General features: G+C 38.2%; 1 protein-coding gene across 4 annotated transcripts in view; it reads left to right on the top strand.

Annotated features, from left to right (window-relative positions):
• The window catches only part of Rbm39 (RNA binding motif protein 39), a 31,837-nt gene extending 8,908 nt beyond the window's left edge, over nt 1–22,929 (top strand). Inside the window, exons 4-16 of one of the 4 annotated variants that reach the window (XM_051143630.1) lie at nt 2,110–2,175; nt 2,276–2,326; nt 4,830–4,947; nt 6,861–7,013; nt 8,156–8,293; nt 8,672–8,737; nt 11,161–11,365; nt 11,780–11,857; nt 15,477–15,509; nt 19,252–19,333; nt 20,925–21,030; nt 21,817–21,895; nt 21,980–22,929. In XM_051143630.1, coding sequence (XP_050999587.1) covers nt 2,110–2,175; nt 2,276–2,326; nt 4,830–4,947; nt 6,861–7,013; nt 8,156–8,293; nt 8,672–8,737; nt 11,161–11,365; nt 11,780–11,857; nt 15,477–15,509; nt 19,252–19,333; nt 20,925–21,030; nt 21,817–21,895; nt 21,980–22,080 — 1,276 coding nt within the window. In that variant the 3' untranslated portion in view covers nt 22,081–22,929. Of the gene's footprint in view, nt 1–2,109; nt 2,176–2,272; nt 2,327–4,829; nt 4,948–6,860; nt 7,014–8,155; nt 8,294–8,671; nt 8,738–11,160; nt 11,366–11,779; nt 11,858–15,458; nt 15,510–19,251; nt 19,334–20,924; nt 21,031–21,816; nt 21,896–21,979 lie in introns of all 4 variants that reach the window. The other 3 variants (XM_051143628.1, XM_051143629.1, XM_051143626.1) reach the window with 3 other exon arrangements.
• The last annotated feature ends 234 nt before the right edge of the window (nt 22,930–23,163 follow it).

Genomic DNA, 23,163 nt, shown 5'->3' with positions numbered 1-23,163 from the left:
ACAGCAATCTTTAAAAATTAGAATACTATTTGTTAAAAACGGATTTATTGGGGCTGAAGAGATGGCTCAGTGGTTAAGAGCACTGCCTGCTCTTACAAAGGACCTGGATTCAATTCCCAGCACCCACAGGGAGGCTCACAACTGTCTGTAACTCCAAGATCTGACACCCTCACACCAATGCCCATAGATTAAAATTAAAAAAAAAAACCAAAACGGATTTATTTGTCTGCCCCTCATATATGGACTTTAAACATTTCTTATATTGGGTTTCAATTGAACTTTGTGGAGGCTCTAACTGGTCTGTTTTATAACTTAAGCCCAGTGGAGAGGGCAGAGGCAAAGATTTGTGAATTCAAGGCTAACCTGGGTTTCGTAGTGTGTTTCCAGGTCAGCTAGATATCTTTAGTTACACCTTGTCTCAATTACTGTTTGGTATTATAAATAACAGAAGGGAAAGAACATAACTTGTTAAATTCTCTTTATATATACTTAAAGGAGCATTATTAAATCCAGTAGTTCTCTTCCTATTAGTGAGGCAAAGGAAGATGACTTGTGAAGTTCCAGCCCATTTGATCTACAAAGTGAACTATATGCGGAGTCAGTGATATGCACCCCTATCTCTAAAAAAATAAGTTTTAATTCTAAATTAGGGGGCCTGAGAGATGGCTCAGCCATTAAGAGCACTGACTGCTCTTTCAAAGGACCCGGGTTCAATTACCAGCACCCACATGGCAGCTCACAACTGTCTGTAACTCCAAGATCTGATGCCCTCACACAGACAGACATGCAGGCAAAACACCAATGCACATACAATAAAAGTAAATAAATTATTTTTTAAAACATTCTGAATTAGAGTGCTGGAGAGATGCTCAATGGTTAAAATCACTAGCTACTCCTAGAGGACATGAGTTGAATTCCCAGGAACCACCTCGTGGCTCACAACTATTGCCTATGACATCAGTTCCTAGGGATCCAACACTAATGTACATAAAATAAAAATAAATTATACAAAAGAAATACGACAAGGTGGTTGTGGCATAATCCTTTAATCACAATATTCGGAGGCAGGAGGATATCTGTAAGTTGAAGGTTACTCAGGTATACAGAGTGAGTTCTAGGACAGCCAAGGCTACACAGAGACTGTTTCAAAAGAGAAAAGAAAAATCTGATTGAGAAAGGACAGAAAAAATTTACTTAACTGTGGTTATAGGTTGACATAGTTGTTAAAACTTTGTCCAAATCAAGGCAGTGATGGCGCACGCCTTTAATCCCAGCACTCGGGAGGCAGAGGCAGGTGGATTGCTGTGAGTTCGAGGACAGCCAGAGTTACACAGAAAAAACTTGTCTTGAAAAACAGAGAGATCTGAGTAAATTACTTAAAACAAAAAATGAAAGAGCTGGATTGGTGTGGCGGTACATAGTTTTAATCCCAGTACTTAGGAGCAGAGTGACATGAAATCGCTGAAGTCTATAGTGAGTTCCAAGACGTCCAGGGGTATCCCCTGCCTCAAAGAGGACAGGAAGAAGAAAAAATGGCTAAGGTGGCTCAGGCATGTAAATCAACACTGCAATCCCACCATTCCCAGAATATGAGGCAGCAGGAGTCATTCTGCATAATGAATTCAGTGAGAGTTGTTTGGGTTTCTTGAGATCTTGTGTGAAAAAGGACAAAAATATTAGATAAATGTCTGTGTTTAAGTAAACATTCCCCTCCCCCCCAAGAAAAACTACACAGTAAACAAGCTGTGGTGGGATGAGAGTTCAGAGGAATTTGCTTTTATTGTTTGTAGTTTTAAACAGTCATTCATGTTCATTATTATATGATTGAAAAACTGAAAATCGATGCACTGGATTTTTTTTTTTTTTTTTTTTAAGAATCAAAATTTTGAGGCTGTAATGTAACTTTTGTAGTTGGCAACTCTAACCTGGTCCAGGATAGAAAAATATAAAGGCTACAGTTCCTGGATAAAGTTATGATTTCTCTAAGTTCTCTAGTATCCTCTTTATAATTGAGGTAGAAAAGAAGCAGGCTAAACAATGTTAGAGTTGCTCGACATCTTAGAAAGACCCTAAACTTGTAACTAGTGTAATTTTGTGTTTTCTTTTTAGCTCCGGACCAAAATTTAACAGTGCCATCCGAGGAAAGATTGGGTTGCCTCATAGCATCAAATTAAGGTTTTTAAACATACTTCTGAATTGTTTAAATTGTTTTTCAAGGAAATATTGTGATAGAACCTGTTTGAGTAACTTGTGAAACTTTTTAACCTTGCAGCAGAAGACGTTCCCGAAGCAAAAGTCCATTCAGGAAAGACAAGAGCCCTGTGAGGTAGCTGTTGACCTCTCCCCCCCCCCCCCCACTTTTAATTTTGTTTCTATAAACTTCTGTTATTGAACAAAAAACCCACTTCAATTTGTATAATAACAATAATGATTACGTTCTTTGACTTTCTGTTGAGTATTCCTTACATTGTTCTGCCTGCATGTGCACCTGCAGGCCAGAAGAGGGCACCAGATCTCATTATAGATGGTTGTGAGCCACCATGTGGTTACTGGGAATTGAACTCAGGACCTCTGGAAGAACAGTCAGTGCTCTTAACCTCTGAGCCATCTCTCCAACCCCTAAGTCAGTTAATCTACTTTAGGTTGTTCTGTTTTTAATTTTATATGATTTTTTTTTTTTTTTCTGCTTTGTATTGTTTGCCTTTATGGATGTCTAAAGGGTGTCAAATCTTCTGGAACTGGAGTAACAGACACTTGTGAGCTGCCATGTGGGTGCCGGGAATTGAAGTGAGGACCTCTGGAAGAGCATCCAGTGCTCTTAACCACTGAACCATCTCTTTAGCCCCAAATTTTATATAATCTTAAAAGCAAAATATTTTCAGAAAGAACAGATAATAAATATCATCTTTTTTTGTGTTATATCAACAGGTAGTTTTGTCTCTGTGTGGCCTTAGCTGCCTCGGCCTTACATTGTAGACCAGGCGGGCCTGAACTCAGAGATACACATGCCTCTGCCTCCCAAGTACTGGGATTAAAGGTGTGTGTCACCCACAGCGGGCTCCATAGCCAGGTTTTAATATCATCCGTACTGATAACTTGAAGTAGGCTTCATTTCATATAGAATTAATTCATAATAACATACTTGAAATTACCTCATAGTAAAATAACACAACAGTCACAAGTTTCACTATATGCCACGGTTTATAAGAAAGGCACTTTGTGTGTGTGTGTGTGTGTGTGTGTGTGTGTGTGTGTATGTGTGTGTATAAATAAACGGCATTAGATCACATTATATATGGTTATGAACCACCATAGGGTTGCTGGGAGTTCAACTCAGTACCTTTGGAAAAACAGGTGGCGCTCTTAACCACTGAGCCATCTCTCAGGTCCCCCCTCCCCCCCCCCTTTTTTTTATCTCATTGTAGATAGTTGTGAGCCACAATGTGGTTGCTGGGAAGTGAACGCAGTACGTTTGGAAGAACAGACAGTGCTCTTAACCTCTGAGCCATCTCTCCAGCCCCCTTGGTTTTGTTTTTTGAGACAGGGTTTATCTGTGTAGTGCTTGACATCTCTGGAGATGAGAAGAGGGCACAAGATACTCTGGAGTTACCCTTAAATGAAGAATCATCTCTTTCTAGCCCCTTGCTTACTTTTTTTTTCTTTTTTACTGATTTGTGTATTTAAAATTACATTAAGATGGAGACGTAGCTTAATGTAGATCATTTACCTAACGTGTGAGATGTTGGCTTCAATCCTTAGAAGTGCACAGATGTAAAAGCACTTGCCTCAAGGTTTAAACGTTGTGCGTGGGGATGCACATCTTTAATCCCAGCAATCCAAGCAAAGGCAGGTACAGAGTTCAAGGCCAGCCTGGTTTATCAATTTGAGTCCAGGACAGTCAGGGCGGCACAGAGAAACCCTGTCTTCAGGGGGAAAACGGGTTTAATGCCTCCGAGTGGATTAGATTATGCAAGTCTGTAATCAGACTACCTGAGAAGCCGAAAACAGGAGGATCAAAAGTTCTAGATAGTGAGAGATGACTTAGGAATTATGAGCACCTGACTGCTTCTTCCTTCACAAAACCTGGGTTCAATTCCCAGCAACTACATGGTAACTCACAGTCACCTGTTACTCAGCTTTGAAGGATCTGATTTTCCTGAGCTTCTACATCAAAATAATATACGTGTGTGTGTGTGTGTGTACGTGTGTACGTGTGTACATGAATGAATGAACATATAGACATGTACATTAGATAACAAGTGAAAACAAAAAAATCCTGGGCTTGGTGGTGTACTCCTTTAATCTCTGCACTGAAGGAGGAAGAGCCAGGCAAATCTCTGACCTTGAGAATAGCCTGATCTACAAAGGAGTCCAGCAAGAACAACAAAGAGAAATGCTGTCTTAAAGCCCTCGCCCATCCCCCAAAAGTTGAAAACAGTTACAGAACATCCTTGATTTAAAGAGTTTAAGCTAGATTGGGGAGCAGGCACCATTAAATACTGGCACTGGGGCCAGGCAAGGTGGTGCAAGCCAGGAACGCAGGGATACAGATTTCATTTTTAAAAGATCATTGTTGAGGCTGGGCATGGTGACGCACACCTCTGTGATTTTGAGAGCAACTCTGCCTTAAAATATAAATAATACTAGCACTTGGAATGGAAGAGATATGCAGACCGCGGATTTTCATTGTACCCTGGTCTACAGAGCATGATCCAGGATAGCTAAGCCTGCACAGAGAAACTTTTCTCAGAAAAAATAAAATTGGGGTTGGAAATGGAGGCAATCATGATATATTATGTTGAGAAGTTAATATGTTTTTCTCCTATTAGGGAACCTATTGATAATCTAACTCCTGAGGAAAGAGATGCAAGGACAGTTTTCTGCATGCAGTTGGCAGCAAGAATTCGGCCAAGAGATTTGGAAGAGTTTTTCTCTACAGTAGGAAAGGTAACTGCTCACATTTAAAGACTGGAAGTTGATAGAAGCTTTTAGTTATTGGCACAATGTTTGGGCACAGAGACTACACATTAAATCCCAATACAGAGCCAGGCATGGTTTCCTTTGCTTTTAACCCCAGCACTGAGAAGCACAGGCGGATCTCTGTGACGTCCAGGACAACCAGGACCACACAGAAAATTGTGTATTGAAAACAACTACAAAAATTAAGAAACCAAAACAAAAAAACAACGGTTCAAATTTGTGTGTCTTTGGCAGGTTATAGTAAAAAATATTATATTATTTAATTTTTTCTTTAATTGCTATATTATTAAACACTTTGTGTGTCAATGTGCTAAGACCATTTCATAGTCCTTGTATATGTATAATGACTTAGTATTGGATAAGTAGTTAGGTTCTTACATGGTGAAGACTGCTTGTACCCCATCTACTTTGCTTAGTATGTCTACTATACTGTATTGTTGATAATTTCATGAATACAGCATTTCTGTAATATATAGATGACTCTTTTTTGGAGACAGGGTTTCTCTGTAATAGCACTGACATTCCTGGACTCACTTTGTATACTAGGCTGGACTTGAACTAACAAGAGATCTGCTTCCTCACGAGTACTGGGACTAAAGGCTTTTGCCACCAAGCCCGGCTCGAACTCCTAAAATCTTTATTATTTTTCTCTCTTAATGGCCTCTAGGTTTTGGGTATAGATGGTAGTTGTAGATAAATCAATGGGGCTCTATGGCCAGCTATGCAATCTCTATATTTGAACCAGTGGTGCTTTCTGAAAAGGTCTTTATTTGCTGCAAAAGCTGCTTTGATCAGAGATGAGGCTAAGTACACTTACTGGTGTATAAGGATAAATATTTACATTTTTCTCTGAAGTTGCACTGCTTTGGAAAAGTGACAGTACGAAGTTATATACTATGGTCTATGGTCTCAACAGGCATGGGAAGTTTAGTAGGTATACAGTACAGGAATAGATAATGATTTCTCTTATTCAGTCAGCTATAACTTTAAAATTAGACAATTGTTTATTTGTTAATCCTTGATAGAAAAGTGCCACATTGCACAGTTTGGAAATCTTCCTGTAATCAACATTGTGTTTTGTAGTATCACAGCAGGGTAGGCCTATTGATTGCTTTTCTCCCTTGGCAGCTTGTTTAAGCCCCCTCCAGTGCTAAGAGAGCTAGTCCTCAGGGAAGAGCTTCCAGGTCAGTTACAGCTGAGTTCCTCCAAGTCTTACTTCCATACATTGTGCTTGTCTCCTTAGCAATAGAGACTAAGCTTGACATATGGAAGATAACCAAGAATTACAGAAATAGGCAATTTTCCTTTCTTGTTAAAGCACCTTTACCTGTTGATAAATTTCACTAACAAATTGCATATTTCTGTAAGAGTTAAAAATAGCCGGGTGTGGTGGCACTCTGGAGGCAGAGCCGGCAGAATTTCAGCCTGGTTTACAAAGGGAGGCCAGGACAGCCAAGGCTACACAGAGAATCCGTATCTCGAACACAAAACAAAACAAAAAAACCCAAAGACAGCTGATTGCTGCCAATATAGGAACTTGCAACCACACCTGGTTATTATTGATTTTTCAGTATCGCTGTGTAGTGCAGGCTGGCCTGAAACAAAGAACCACCTGCTTCTGCGTCATTAGTGCCTGAATTAGAGACGTGCCTATACTCTGACTCCTGTACTGACATTTAGTCTTTGTGCTTTAGAGGCTGATGTATAGATTAATGTGACTTTCATGCCAGCAAGGTCTACACAATGGAGTTAAAAGAATCAGAGACTTGTATTGAGACAATATTTCTGATGAAAAATATCTTTTATATGTTAAAATAATTATGTGTGTGCTTCTGTATTATTTGGTTACAGAATTGTAAACATTGCCCTTCTCATTTTAGGTTCGAGATGTGAGGATGATTTCTGATAGAAATTCAAGACGTTCCAAAGGAATTGCCTATGTGGAATTTGTTGATGTTAGTTCAGTGCCTCTAGCAATCGGATTAACTGGCCAACGAGTTTTAGGAGTGCCAATCATAGTACAGGCATCACAGGTAACTTTTGTTTCTTTGCTTGGTTTTTCAAGACAGGGTTTCTCTGTGTGACTTTGGCTGTCCTGAACGAACTTTGTAGACCAGGTTGGCCTTCAACTCAAATTGATACGCCTCCCTCTGTCTCCCCAGTGCATGGATTAGGGTGTGTGCCACCATGCATGCCAATGTCCGCAGTTAGTGTTAGACATGAGGATTGTTGAGATACCTAGAATAAATATTAACTATATAATAGACCTAATAGTTAAATTTATTCATAGAATTAATGGGAAAAGGCAAATCAGTGAGATGGTTGTTTACATCCTTGTAAGTCTTACAGAGTAGTACAGGTCCATGGGTAAGTACCAGTCTATACATAGCAGTTTCTTACCAAAGTAAAAATTCTTACCTAGGGTTTAGAGTTGCCTCAGCAGTTATTATTACTAAGTTAATGGCTTGTAAGTTTCTCAACTTATAGTTTGGTATGCGTTAATGAATATATTTACAAATATCCAGTGAAGAATCTAATTTTTGTGTTTATCTTGTGATAGCACAAGGCAACTTCCTATGGTTTGTTTTAATTTTTATTTATAATTTCATGAAATGAGGAATATAGTTGGCGTATTCCTCAAAACCTCATTAAAATGGTAAAAATACAACATCTGACACAGCTATTCACTACACAGCTTAGAGTCACGGGATATATAGCTTTCTGGTAGAGCGTTTGCATAATGTACACTTTTCTCTTGAGTTTAGTATTGCAATTTAATGCCATTAATGTGGATAGCTCTCACCACCATCCTTTCTCTGTAAAAATTTTTGGGACCCAAAAAGAATCTTTTTTTTTTTTTTTTTGTGTTTGCCTTGGTGTTTTGCCTGTGAGAGTGTGTCGGATCCTCTGGAACTGGAGTTACAGACAGTGTGAGCTTCCACATGGGTGCTGGGAATTGAACTAAGGAACTCTGGAAGAGCAGCCAGACCTCTTAACCACCGAGCCATCTCTCCAGCCCCCCAAAAATCTTTTTATCCACAATTCTAGATCTTTTTCTATTTTTCAAGATTCCTTTAAATAGATTTGTAGGGCACAGTTTTTCTATGTTATGCCTCATTTGTTGTTGAACATATACTTGGTATATATTAGTGTTTGATATGTATTTTATTTACAGGCAGAAAAAAACAGAGCTGCTGCAATGGCAAATAATTTACAAAAGGGAAGTGCTGGACCTATGAGGCTCTATGTGGGCTCGTTACACTTTAACATAACTGAAGATATGCTTCGGGGGATCTTTGAGCCTTTCGGAAGGGTAAATTTAGTGCTTTCTTTTTCTGACTCTATAGACCATTCTCTGCCAAAGGGCAATTGCTTTTAATTTGATATTGTTGTTGTTTTTCAAGACAACCTTGGCTGTCCTGCACTCAATTTGTACACCAGCCTTTCCTTGAACTCACAGACATCTTCTGTCTCGGTCTATGTAGAGTGCTGGGATAACTGGTGCACACCACCAGTCCCAGCAAAGTGCAGAAGCCCTAATAATTCCTAGGCCTTAACAAAATTTATTTTTAAAGAACAGTTGTAATGTTTTTCCTTCTTTTGAAGGCTAGGGGATATGGTTAAGTATATTCTGTATATTTTTTACACTATAGCTTAAAGAATAATTTCATCTAATGCCTTTAAATTTTAGATCGAAAGTATTCAGCTCATGATGGATAGTGAAACCGGCCGATCTAAGGGATATGGATTCATTACCGTAAGTAGTTGTCTTCTATAACATCAAGCAACATTTGTGGGTTAGTAATTACCAAGAATGAAGAGTTAGTATTTCCAAGTGATTTCATATACAGACACAGTTCTTTCTAGTGTGTCCTTTGTCTGTTTTGGTGTGTGCAAACGAGTGTCAGATTCTCCTGGAAGTGGAGTGTATATATATTTAAGACATTGTCTCTCAGTGTAACTCTCCTGGTATACCAGGCTTGCTCCAAATCCTCAGTGGGGCACCCACTCCAGTGCCAGGCTAATTATGCACATTCTTACTACTTAGAGTGAATATCTATGAGATTGTAACTGTCCAATACTGCTATTCTAGCTTCTAGTCCTAGAATTAAAGCGTAAACTACCATATCTCGCATTGTTAGAAAAGCTCATGTGGTACAGCCAGGTCCCTGATTTGTCTCAGTAAATCAGGTTTCATTGTCTAACCAGAGTTATCTACTGAGCTTTTGAACTGTTAACATGAATATTGTAAAACGGTCTACCTTCATAAACTATTGCATCCTTGTTGAGGCACCAAGCCCAGGTTTCCAATAAGTTTGAGTAGTGTCTGCGTGGGCTGCTGTCTCACTGCTCTTTCCTTCTTGTTTGCTTTGTCTTTGTTTCTTAGTAATTTTCGGACACAATTCAAATAGTTTCAGTTTTCAGATACGTGGTGGGTGTCTGTACAAATTAAGCATTTAAAGACCCTGCAGTAGATACATTTATTTATTAACATGTGGCACCAGGGATTGGCTGTGCAGACAAGCCTGAGAAGGAATAAAAATAAAAAGCCTCTGCCTCCCAACTGGCTGTATTTAAGATGTGTTCCACCAGAATAGCCTTGAGCAGTTACTTAAAACTTTATAATGTTTGTATATTTGGTGAGTAAAGGTCAGACACATTTTATCTGAAAACATGGCAAAATAATGTGGAAGCCATGGACAGGTTAGTTTGGAATGGGGTCTAGTAAAGTAGCCACATAGTATAGTGAAGATATAGCCAGGCAAAGGGGGCTTCAGGTCATTGACCCATAAAGGTCCTTGGTGGTATCATTTCAAGAATTGGCATTTGCCAAACTTGAAAGTGGAATAGATAAGACCCACCACTTAAAAGAAAATTTTAATATTATGCTTGAAGGCAAGAAATAAAATCACAAAGAATGAAAAAAAATTATGTAACATGGAAGCAATTTTCAGTTTCACTTTCTTGGTTTTTGCTTGTGAGCCTAATTGTTCTTTGTGTTTTGGGCTACAAGTGGGGGGGGGGCTTGTTGTTGTTTTTCTAAGGCAGATTCTCAACTCAAGCGATCAACACACTTAATTATTTTCTTGCTTTTTTAAAATTTAGGGTACAGATCTGTCTCTGCAGCCCTAGAACTCCTTTTATATGTTAGCTGGCTTGAACTTGGATAACATAATTTCATCCTACTGAAAATCAGTATTGAAGGCATGTGCTTGCAGGCTTGGCTCCTTTAGCTCTTTTTGTATTGTTCATGGCTTTGGAATCCTGATCTTCTTGACTTTGCTTGGATTGCTAACCATGGTTACTCTACTAGGTGTCTTTTTCTGCATCTCAACATTGATAAAGGGCCAAGAATTAGAGGGTCTTTTTTCCTTCCTCTTTTTTTTTTTAAACATTTATGGGTTTTTTGTTTGTTTTGTTTTAAGACAGATTTATAACAGCCCTTAGTGTTCTGGCTTTAAGCGTTTTCTAGTTTAATTAGTATAGTGTTTTCAATTACCTGGGTTTGGAACTAGAGCTGGGTTCTGTAACCTGAACTCAGGTTCTTTGGAACCAGAGTAGCAAGTACTCTAATCCCTAGCAACATTAATTTGAATGAGGAAAGTCTTATAGTATACCTTGAGGCTACAAGAATCGTCCTATGAAATCTGGAAAGAAAATAGAGCCTAGTTTTATGTTTTTCAAAAGGGGTAACACTTAAAGTATGGGACCTTAAGACATTATTTGGAGTTGGAAAGAGATGCGAAGCCAGGTATGGTAGTAGAGGCAGGTAGATTGCTGTGAGTTCAAGGCCAGGCTGGTATATAAAGCAAGTCCAGGACTACACAGAGAGAGAGAGACCTGGCTCTGACTCCCAAGGGCTGGGATTAGAGGCATGCACCACCACATCCAGCCTGTTGCCACACCTTTAATCCCACGCAATTGGGATGTTGTGAGGTAGGGTGCTATTAAGGTGTTCAGGACTAGCTCAGTCTACCTAGTGAGTTCCAGAATGTTACATAGTGAAACTGCCTAAAAATTAAAGTTAGAAATTCATTATCATTAAGCTATTTTATTTCTTCATCTGCAAAATTTGTTAGATTTTTTTTTTTGTACTTTATCAGGATAAGATTTATGAAGTTACTATTTGTCTACAGTGAAATAAATGCAAATTACTCAAATATCTGTTGTCCATTTTAGTTTTCTGACTCAGAATGTGCCAAGAAAGCTTTGGAACAGCTTAATGGATTTGAACTAGCTGGAAGGCCAATGAAAGTTGGTCATGTTACTGAACGAACTGATGCTTCTAGTGCTAGTTCATTTTTGGACAGCGATGAACTAGAAAGGACTGGAATTGACTTGGGAACAACTGGTCGTCTCCAGTTAATGGCGAGACTTGCAGAGGGTATGTTTTTAATAGTGTTACTGATTTATCATGGGTATAGTGGTGAAAAAGAAAGGTAACCTTGCAAACTACAAAATGAAAGTCTTGTTTTACGGGTCATTTTATCGATAGGATTACTTAGTACATTATTATTGAAGTTTTAATGCCATTGTTTTGGTTTGTATATATCAGACTCAGTAAGTTGTAATTATTTTACCTTGGCTTTTTAGAGTTATTTCCTTTATTTTAAGGGTGTACTAATGATACAACATGGGGTAGATGTCAGAGTATCACTTGTGGGTAGTAAGTTTTACCCATATGTGTACCAAAGATTGCGGGTTATCAGCCTTGGTGATATTAAGGTCTTTTAATGCAGAACAATTTTGGTGGCATCCCCAAATCTCGTTAAAAACTTGAAGACACATTCTTTCACAGGTACAGGTTTGCAGATTCCACCAGCAGCACAGCAAGCTTTACAGATGAGTGGCTCTTTGGCATTTGGTGCTGTGGCAGGTAGGAATTGAATCTTTTCTAATTTGAAATCATTTTTTCACCTAATTCGAAAATATGCCAAATTTCTTTGCATTTCAAAGGACTAACTGAGAATTCAATTCATTAAGTACTTCTTGAATCTTAATGATTGTAAATAAATGTAGGTTTAGTATATAACTGTATACTAGCCAGAATGCCCTAAGAGAGTATAGAAACATCTCACGTGTAGTTTCAATCATTACCATTAATGTTTAGAAAATGCCCAGAGTTAACTAGAATTTAGTTTTGCTTAAATTGTTCCATTACCAGTAGCACATGGAAAGCTACAAGCAATTTAGCTTTTATTTCAGCCCAATTACAGCTCTTTCTGCTTGTGTGCTCAGAACCATCTAATAAATCTAGTACTGGCACATCTAGCTGTGATACTTTTTGCAGACAAACAGATAAAATTCTTACTGAAACAAGTTAAATAGTCATAAATCTAGGAGCTAAGGTAATGTTTGATTTTGAGATGTCATGACTAGAACTAAATACAATATATGATATGATAAAGTCCCTGAAATTCCAACTTGGGGAAGATCAGGCAACATTACTATAATTTCTATGCCAGACTGGACTGCAGAGTGACACCCCTTTTTTAAATGTTTATTTTGTGCCACAAGTGTTGAGGAATTTCTACTGATACAACTGATCATTGTGAGACCTTTGGCTGGAAGCAACTTATACTCCCAAAACTATCCATTACCTGAGTTTTGCTTTTCAACATTAAAAAAACTGGTGTTAATCACTGACAACATACTGTTTTCTCTCTCTCTCTCTCTCTCTCTCTCTCTCTCTCTCTCTCTCTCTCTCTCTCTCTCTCTCTTTTCCGTTTTTGACAAGACAGGGTCTCCCTGTGTAGCCTTGACTGTCCTGGACTCACTTTGTAGACCAGCCTGGCCTCGAACTCAGACCAATCTGCCTGTCTCTGCCTCCTGAGTGCCTCATGGTGCTTTTTGTAATTGAAGTGAACTTAAATTTGAGAAATAACCTATAGTACTGGTGTTAAGATGATTTAAGTTGCTTCTAAAGCATTTCTGTTCAATTACCAGCAAACTCAAGGATCAGCTCAGTTACCTTTTACTCTCATTCTTGATGATCCACACCCGCTGAAAGCAACAACACACACGTCATAAATGTCTACACATAAAGATCAGACTTATTATTTAAAAGATAATGATGGGCATGTGGAGGGTGCATGTCCGTAATCCTAGCACTTGATGGTCAGAGTCAGGCAGATACAGGTGAGGTTTTTCAGTCCTTTCAAGTACAGCAAGGTCCATATAGAGAAACCCTGTCTTGAAAAACTGCAAAAAGTAATGTAATGTTCCAAGTTGGGAAGCGTACATCTTGGGAGGGAGACAGAGCCTACCTGCTCTACAGAGTAAACTGCAAGATAGCCAGGACAATGTAGAACAAGACTTTGATTCTTTCTAAGTTCTTTTCATCTTTCAAGGTCAATTTGTTTAAAAAGGGGTGGGGGGCCACCATGTTGTAGGCAATCATCCCACTAGAGTAGTGTTCTCAGCTTTTCTAGCACTGTGGCCCTTTAGTGCAGTTTTCATGCTGTGCTGACCCCCAACCAGAAAATTGTTTTCATTGCTGCTTCATAACTATAATTTTGCTACTGTTACAAATCGTGTTTTAAGTTCAAGTCCCTAAAGTGGTGTGACCCACAGGTTGAGAACCGCAGCCAATATGAAGATATTTACAGGAGAAGTGAGGGAGTTAAGATTAGGCAAGGTCTTCTCACTCTATAATCCACGTAAGTTGGCAAAATTAGTATACTGTCCTAGGACAATGAATTCCAGGCCACTCTGACCTCCCTCTAGGTGCAGTGACACACACCTATATCTTCAGCCATTTGGGCAATCCAGGCAGGTGGATCTCTTGAGTTTGAGGCCAGCCTGTTCTACAAAGCAAATCCAGGTCAGCCAAGGCTACACAGAGAGACCCTCTCTTGACACCCCCTGTCCGTCCGTCCCCCAAAGCCTTCGCACTGTTAATTCTCTTAGTTTAATAACAAGTCATATTTGGATGATTTGTCCTAGTGGTTATTACCAAAACTCTTAGATGGTGGGGGAAATATAATAATGGGTTTAAGGGGTAAAGAACACTGGCTACTCTTTTTTGTTTTTTCAAGGCACCACCATGCTCAACTTCACTGGCTACTCTTGCATGGGTCCCAGGTTCTAGTTCAGGCATTCCCACAGCTATCTATAACTCCTATTCCAGGGATCTGATGCCGCCTTCCAACCCTGAAGGTAATAGGAACACATGTGTTCCATTCCAGACATTCATCCAAGCACAGTCAGCCAGGATGTATTTAAATAGAAATCACTTGAGTGGAGATTATCTCTATTTGTTTTAATTGCATTTTTGAAATTTTATGTAAAATGCTTTCTTATGCCTCTGCCCATGTGTGGAAGTTAAAGGCCAATTTATATGTTGCTCTATCCTACATATACGTGTTTCAGAGATCTAATGAGGCAGTCAGGATGGCAGCCTGCTCATTTCTGTACTAGTATTATATACAGATTCTCATTGCTGAGGCAGGATGCTACTGGATATCTCTGTTTGGCCTTTGTCTCATTCTGTATCCCCCAATTCAGAGCTATCCTTCAACCTTGTGTTTCCTGGGTTCACCCCAACCCACCCCGGATGGGGCCGGCTCTTTTAACACAATAATTGCAGTACTTGAAATTTCCTTATATATTTCTTATGCTTTTTTCACGTTCCATATTGAGCTTCATTGTTTATTAGCTATGATAGCTTTACAGCAATACAGGAGCTTGATTTTTATTTGAGAGACAAAGTCTCACTAGGATGTTGTACTGTCTGTTCTGAAATTCATTGTTGTATAGATCAGGTTGACATCAATACAGTGTTGCTTGCCTCTGCCCTATGATTTCTTAGCATAAAATACTTGGACCCTACCTGTTACTGAGTTTGTTTCCCTCTCATGCAAATTTTATTTACTTGACAGATTTGTTTAATATGCCTTCCTGTATAGACATAGTAATTTTTACTGTAGGTAATTGAACCAACATTGATTAAATTGTCAATCTGATAAAATTAAGTTCCAAGTTGAAATGGGTGTTTCTCTGGTTAATGCTAACCAATGAACACAGTCCTAGCTATTCAGTGTTTGTGGCTGCTGCGGCTACAGTTTTAATAATAACCTTATGATATACTGAATTCTTACTACCGTTAATTACAAAATTTTATTATCCAAGTACTTGGAATTGAATTCTCAATCAGGGTTTTTCACATTTTTTTTTACTGGTTTGCTCCCCTTTCCCCATTTCCCATTATTCCTAACTGTGGTATCAATGGAACACTGTGTATGACAGATAGGGAGGAATGTACTAGGAGTAGGTGGAAAGGTGAAGAACTTTCTAGGACAAGAGGGAACAACAGGCCCCAAAGCCTTGTCAATGAGGAATGGGGAAGGAGGTCTTGCTGCCAGGTTTTACTAAGTTTATTTTAATAAACCCTGCTACTGAAGTCCTCTTTTATTAATACTTTCCTGACATTTACCCTGTTAGTTGAGGCTCTTCATTGTTCCTGCACTGAGCTGTAGAATTCTCTTTTGTTATAGATTTGCAAACACGACTTTCCCAACAGACTGAAGGTGAGTTACTTATATTTTTCAGCTTTTTTGTCTTTTAAATATAGTTGAATATACAAAGATATAATTTGTTAACTGAGGTTGGGATATAGTTTGCTGTGCATTGTAATGAATTAAAAAATAACAATGAATTAACAGTCAAAGAATATAAAATTGTCTGTGGTTATTTTTGTTGTGGATTGCTTGAATATTACAGTCTTAGGTTTAGTTTTCTGACCCCCTAGTACAGTACTGGCCATGCATGCTTAGTACTCTGTTCTTGACACCTAAAAAAGGAAGACTCGATACTCAGTCTTAGATTTCATTCATGTTTTTATATAAGTGTAAAGTTTAGATAAAAGGAAGTGAACTATTACCATTATTTTACCAGGCCAGACTTGGAAAGTAAAATATAGAGTGAGTTTAATTCCCTCTTCTGTTATGTATAAAAGACAGAGCACTAATATATATAAAATTTATTAATAATTAAATCTCTTTGAAAGTTTACTTACGTTTAGAATTCTGTGTAGATTGTCTTGTTTGATAATGTTAAACATATTAGTTTGTACTGCCTGTGGTATATCGCCAATAATACAGCTATAAATTGTTCTAAATTACATGTGAAGTGGCCATTTGACAGTGACTTTCTCATATTTTAGATGAGAATTAAATGTATTTTAAGTTTCTTTAAGAAAATGCCATCTTTTTACGGTTTGTTTAATGATTAACAGGTTTATCTGAAGGGAACAATAGAAGATTTCATTACTCATCTGCATGCTACAAAGTTTGAGCTAGAAAAATCCTTTTGTAATTCTCTTGATTTGTAGTTCCCCTCGGCTGCTTTCTTAATTTTTTAGTTATAACTGGGTGTGGTGACACATTGACATATTCCTTTAATCCCAACACTCGGAGGCAGATGCAGGTAGATCTCTGAATTGGAGGACAGCCTGTTCGACAAAGTGAGTGCAGAACAGGCAAGGCTGCAACACAGAAACACACTATCTAGACAAACAAAAAGCTTTTTAATTATGCATACTTCTTTGATTTTTGAGACAGGGTCCCCACTATGTAACTCTGACCTCAACTCTGTAGAGCAGACTGGTTTGTTACACAGATCTGTTTACTCTCAATCCTTGAGCTGGGCCTCTTTAATTGTATTCATTGGGCTTGTTATATTTTTGTTGTATTTTACTTTTATGTTGTTGTGGTGGTGGCGGGTTATTTTTTGTTTTGGTTTTGGTTTTTCAAGACAGGGTTCTGTAGACTTGGCTGTCCTTGGCTCACTTTGTAGACCAGGCTGGCCTGGAATTCAAAGAAATCCACCAGCCGGGGATTAAAGGCATGTGTCACCAAGCCTGACCTATGTTGTATTTTTTAAGCAGGTTCTTCCTTAGGTTCATAAGTAGCTAGCTGGGGTTTATTACCTCTTAGCCAATGCCAGATAACATTTGTTCATAGAAGAAAATATGAGAAAAAACTTCTCAAATCTCTGGGGAAAAGAACCCTGTCTCAAAAAAAAAAAAAAAAAAAAAAAAAAAAGACAAAAATTTACTTGGGATTGTATAATTGGGTCAGTGGTTAAAGCACTGCTACCTTTTTCTTTGAAGGAAGTACTAAAGAAGGAAAAGCACTTATAATTCTTCCCTGATGTCTTTGGTTTTTTGAGACTGGTTCTCTATGCAGTCTTGTTTCTGCTGGAACTTGCTATATAGACCAGAGTGGCCGCAGACGCACAGAGATGCAACTAGCTCTGCCACCCCAGTGCTGGGACCAAAGGCATGCTCCATCACTGCCCAGATAGATCAGCATGATTTTTTAATGTGGTATTTCATGCATAGCCCTAAAGTTTTCTCCAGTGAGATTTGTCTGATACTTCCTTAGGTGATTATTCATTTCAATTATTTCTATTTTTTAATGTATTATTTTATCCTTAGCTTTTTATTGTTAAGCATTGGAATGGGATTTGGTCAAAAAATATGACTACGGTGAGTTCTATAACAGTTGTATCTTTGGTAATTCTGTGAAAATTGGAGCTACATCAGATCCTGTCTCAAGAACAAAAAAAACCCAAACCTAAAGAACACCAAATAGAAAACCATTGCAGTTCCTAACGTCAAAAAACATTTAATTATATACAGATGTGTATATAATTTAATGTTGACTGTTACAGTGCACAATGCTTTTAAATTGCAATATTCATACCATAGATGCGCTACTCTTTTGGTGTTGTGTATTGTCAAGTGAGAAATCATTTAAAATGTTACTTTATTTTTTCTTGGATACTTCCTCCTGTCTTTTAAAAAGTTAATCATATTACAGCTCATATATTGAAAAGAAACTTGAGATTGCTTCTTGGTTTAGAGCACTTGAGGCACTTGCTTCAAGATTCAGGTTTGGTCTCTGCATTTGCATGACAATTCATAAAAGTATTTAGCAAAGTTCAGGGTATATGACATATTATTCTGGCCTGAGGGCAACACGTACCAGTGGTAGATAGGCTTCTAGGCAAAACACAGGGGATGTAGATGTTGCCGAGTTGTATCGAGCACTTAATACAGGATTTTAAAAATCCTTTAAAATTCTCTATATTTACTTACCTTTGGTTTTTCAAGACCGTGTTTCTCTGTATAATAATCCCTATCTGTCTTGTACTCACTTTGTAAGACAGACTGGCAATGAACTCAGAGATACCTGGCTTAGACTAAAGAAAGTGAGCCACCACTGCCATTGTTAATGTATCTTTAAAAGAACACAGCTGGGCCAGGCCTGGTGGCACACACTTTTAATCCCCACACTTGAGAGGCAGAAGCAGGCAAATCTCTGTGAGTTGGAGGCCAGCCTGGTCTACAAACTAGAAGAGGACTACCAGGGCTGTTACACAGAGTAACTCTGTCTTGAAAAACCAAAAACAAAACACAGCACACCTATATATTTCTGGTTAAAGGGGGAGAAAAAAAAACAGCAAGAGAAGAAAAATAGAAGGGTGTTGTTTTATTTAGGCTTTCCTAAAAGTATATTTTTTATCATTCCTATCATTTCACTGTTAAATTAATTCTTCCATTTTACCTTTTTTCTGGAATTATGTGGTGGTGTTTGAATGTGGTTCATTGTTTTTAGAAATAGATTAGTCTGGCCCGTGTGTCTTTCCAGCCCTCATCGGTCTGGTTTGAGGGCAAGCCTCTTTCTGTCTGTTAATCCTGGCTAACCTAAAACATTGTACCTGGGTAGATTTACAATTCTGAGCTCCTCCTATCTCCCCTTTTCACGTTAAGTATGGTTTTTGTAAAAGAATGGGTTGCATGTATTGCCGTGTAACCTATGTTGACCTCAATGATTTTGAGCTTTTGATCCTCTTGCCTCTACCTTTCTCAGACTCAGGTTATAGGCACACCCAGTTACTACCATGCTGGGTGACGCTCAAAGCTTGATGTGTGCAACACAAACATAACCCAGCTCCTGAAATTTCTAGGGAAATTTATTTGCATCTGTATGAAACGACTGTACAGTGTTTCCCTTTCTCATTCTCTAAATAGTACTTGAGTGTTTATACAATTGTGTTGTCTATTATAAGTTAAACTAAATATGATTTAAGGTAGGCACTCTTGCTTAACTGATATATTATGATAACATGAGAAATTTGTTTATTTTATGTTGAAGAAGGTGATTGGAAAAATATCTTCTCCACAGTTAGAAAGGGTGATTTTAGTAATTGCCAAGGATATTTACAAATTTTCCATGAAGCTAATTTTTCTTCTTCTCTTTTTAGCCTCAGCTTTAGCTGCAGCTGCATCTGTTCAACCACTTGCAACACAGTGTTTCCAACTCTCCAACATGTTTAACCCTCAAACGTAAGCATGCTTCTATCACTAGTCTTGTACCACCACTTTAACTCCAATTTTGTGTTTGTTTTTCTATAGAGGATGCATACCAGTTTTTATTTTTGTCTTGTTTTTGCCTGCATGTGTGTTTTTATACATATACATATATATGTATATGTTTATATATATATCACATCTGTGTCCGCAGAGGTCTTTAAGGATGGTTGTGTGCTGGCAACTGAACCTGGGTACAAGTATCTTTGGTCACTAATCTATCTACTCTGTCCCATTTACTACTTGTACTGGTGTTTAAACCTAGGGTACCTCTTACCAGGCAGTTATGCCACTGATAATGATCACCAGTCATTTCTACTCCTGACAGTATCTCAGGTAGTTATCAGGGATAGCTTTGTGATCCATCAGTAGCTATGTAGTCCATGCAGGCTTTCAACCTGTCAGTTTACCTTTGTGTACTACCTTTCCTTTTTGAAATTTCTTTTATAATCCAAATACTAGAATGTTTTTATTTCCTTCAAGACAGAATCTCTCCCTGTAGCCTTGGCTGTCCTGGACTCACTTTGTAGACCAGGCTGGCCTCGAACTCAAGCAATCTGCCTGTCTCTGCCTCCCAAATGCTGGGATTAAAGACATGCTCCTCCACTCCTGGCCTAAAAAATTATTTTACTTATTTGGGCTAGAGATGGCTCAGAGTTTAAGAGCACTGTTTTCCCAGAGATCCTGAGTTCAATTTCCAGCAACCACATGATGGCTTATAACCATCTATATAATGTGATCTGATGCCCTCTTTTGGCCTACGGGGAACATGAGGGTATAGTACTGCTTCCATAATAAATAAATAGATCTTTTTAAAAAAAAATTACTTAGTATTTATAGAGGGTTCTGCTACATATGTACATGCATGACAGAAGTGGGCAACTGGTCTCACTATAGATTGTTATGATCCACCATGTGGTTGCTGACAGTTGAACTCAGGACCATTAGAACAGCCAGTTGTTGATGATGATATTGTTGATGTTCTTGTTGTTTTCTGTGTATCAGTGTTTGCCTGTAAATGTTTGCTACCTGCAGGTTCAGAAGTGTTAGATCTCTTATTTTAGGAAGCCATGTTGTTGGTGTCAATTTAACTGAGGTACTACATAAAAGCAGCAAGTGCTGTTAACTGCTAAGCCATCTCCACAAAAATTTACATTAAATCCAATAGTAGAAATTTTACGTTAATGGAGTCTTTGTATGTGTTTTGTGCTTTAATGTCTTAAGTAATGCATGATTAAGGGTTTGTTAGATAGCATCTAAAGTGGTTGCCATGATTCTATGAGTGACAGTTTGGGGGTTGATATAAATAAGCAGGTAGTTATGTGCAGAAAGGTCATTGGCTGCTTTTCTGGAAGAGACTGAATTATTACGATGGTCTGTGAGTAAAGGTACTCGACATCAAGTCTGAAGACTAGACTTGGATCCCTGGTCCTCATGTGGTAGAGGACAAACTGAACTGCCTTATGTAAAGGGTCAACATACATACCCTTACATATACAAATTAAATGTACTTTAGCATTTTTTACTGAATAAATATAATTTCATTGCTTTTGGTACTTTATTACAGAGAAGAAGAAGTTGGATGGGATACAGAGATTAAGGATGACGTGATTGAAGAATGTAATAAACACGGAGGAGTTATTCATATTTATGTTGACAAAAATTCAGCTCAGGTATTTTGACACCCCCTCCCCCCCTTTTGTTGTTTTTTCTGTTAAAACTTATTTAACTTGCAGGCATGGTCGCACATGCCTTTAATCCCAGCACTTGGGAGGCAGAGGCAGGCTGATCGGCCTTGAGTTCACGGGCAGCGTGGTCTACAAAGCATGTACACCTGCATACCAGAAGAGGCCATCAGATCATATAGATGGTTGTGAGCCACTATGTGGTTGCTGGGAATTGATCCAGCACCTCTGGAAGAACAGACAGTGCTGCTCTTAACCTCTGAGCCATCTCTGCAGCCCAATTGGTTTTGTTTGTTTGTTTGTTATGTTTTGTTTTTAAATGCATTGTTTTGTGTAGTCCTTGCATGAATTTAGCTATTTTTTGTTGACTATCTCATGTGCTGAGGCTTACAGGCACTATGCTTTTGTAATGGTTATTTCTAAAAAGAACTTAAGTGTGCTAGCTCCACTCAGGAGGCAGAGGCAGGTGGATCGCTGTGAGTTCGAGGCCAGCCTGGTCTACAAAGTGAATCCAGGATGGCCAAGGCTACACAGAGAAACCGTGTCTCGAAAAACCAAAAGAAAAAAAAAAGTGTGCTAGCTCAGTACACCCTCCAAAACAAAGGCAAGTTCAAAATTATGAAAGTTTGATTAGTATTGTAGATAATATAATATGCAGTTGGGGAGATAAATGGGGAGAAATTCAAAGAGAAGAAGTAAGATATATAATCTCAGTATACTTGGGAGAGTTCATGTACATGAGTTGTTTTCATTTTTTGTTTTTATATTTTTCAGGGCAATGTGTATGTGAAGTGCCCATCTATTGCTGCAGCTATTGCTGCTGTCAATGCATTGCATGGCAGGTGGTTTGCTGGTGAGTGAGAACTACAAAGACTTTATGTTTAGATTAATCATTAAATAAAAATGGCTGACCCAACTTTTTTCTTTTTGTCAACAGGTAAAATGATAACAGCGGCCTATGTACCTCTTCCAACTTATCACAACCTCTTTCCTGATTCTATGACAGCAACACAACTACTGGTCCCAAGTAGACGATGAAGGAAGATATAATCCTTTATGTATATAGCTTTTTTTTTTTCTTAAATTCATCTTGAGTTATCTTTTATTTAGATAAAAATAAAGAGGCAAGGGTCTACTGTCATTTGTATACAACTCCTGTTATCTTGAAAAATAAAAATGTTAACAGGAATGCAGTGTGCTCATTCTCCCTAACTAGCAAATCCTACTTCATGCAAAGCTGTTCTCTTGTTCTGCCGTTTTAAATGTCCATGTAGAAAATTACATTAAGGATCTATAGACTAGCTCTAGGGGAACAAATGTGCTTTCTGTATAAAGGCAGACAGGTAATGTTTTAATGTTACAGAAGCCTAACTTTTTACAAAGCAGTTATATTTCACATTCATGTATTTGGCTCATGGCTCAGCAAAGGTTTCTGGAATACCCTTTTAGTGTTTGAAAATTCTAGGCAGCTAAAGGGCTGTTTGGCATCTTACCTTGATCATTTGGCAAGAAGGGGATTTCAAATTCTATTTCTTGATGGTAACTTCAATTACTGTTATCTGTAAAAGTTTCTTTGTAAATACTGTGTGTTTTAGTGTGTCTTGAGATTCCAAACAAAATGATCCCTGCATTTCCTAAAGATGGTTGATGTAAGAGTTCGAACAAAGTATTTGGGGCAAGAGATAGGAAATGCAGAAATAGGTTTTGTCTGGTTGCATATAATCTTTGCTCTTTTTAAGCTCTGTGAGCTCTGAAATATATTTTTGGGTTACTTCAGTGTGTTTGACAAGACAGCTTGATATTTCTATCAAACAAATGACTTTCATATTGCAACAATCTTTGTAAGAACCACTCAAATAAAATTCTCTGAAAAAGGCCACAAGAAAACTTTTCGTTTTTCCAATGTTTTGATGCTGCACATTTAAGCATAGGCTGTTGTGGTGGTTTTTTTCATTTGGTTTTGTTCTCTTGCTTTCAAATTAGTTTCTCAGCATTCTAGTTCTGGTTAACCCCAAACTGCAGGTGTTAATTGCCTCAGCCTTTGGGTTCCTGAGAGAGTGTAGAAATGTGTCCATATACACTGAATTCTTTGGTATTCCTGCCTTCCAAATGTATATGAGA

The sequence above is a fragment of the Acomys russatus genome, chromosome 4, assembly GCF_903995435.1.
Source record: "Acomys russatus chromosome 4, mAcoRus1.1, whole genome shotgun sequence".
In the NCBI taxonomy this organism is placed as follows: Eukaryota; Metazoa; Chordata; class Mammalia; order Rodentia; family Muridae; genus Acomys; species Acomys russatus.
This window is presented reverse-complemented; position numbering and strand designations above follow the sequence as displayed.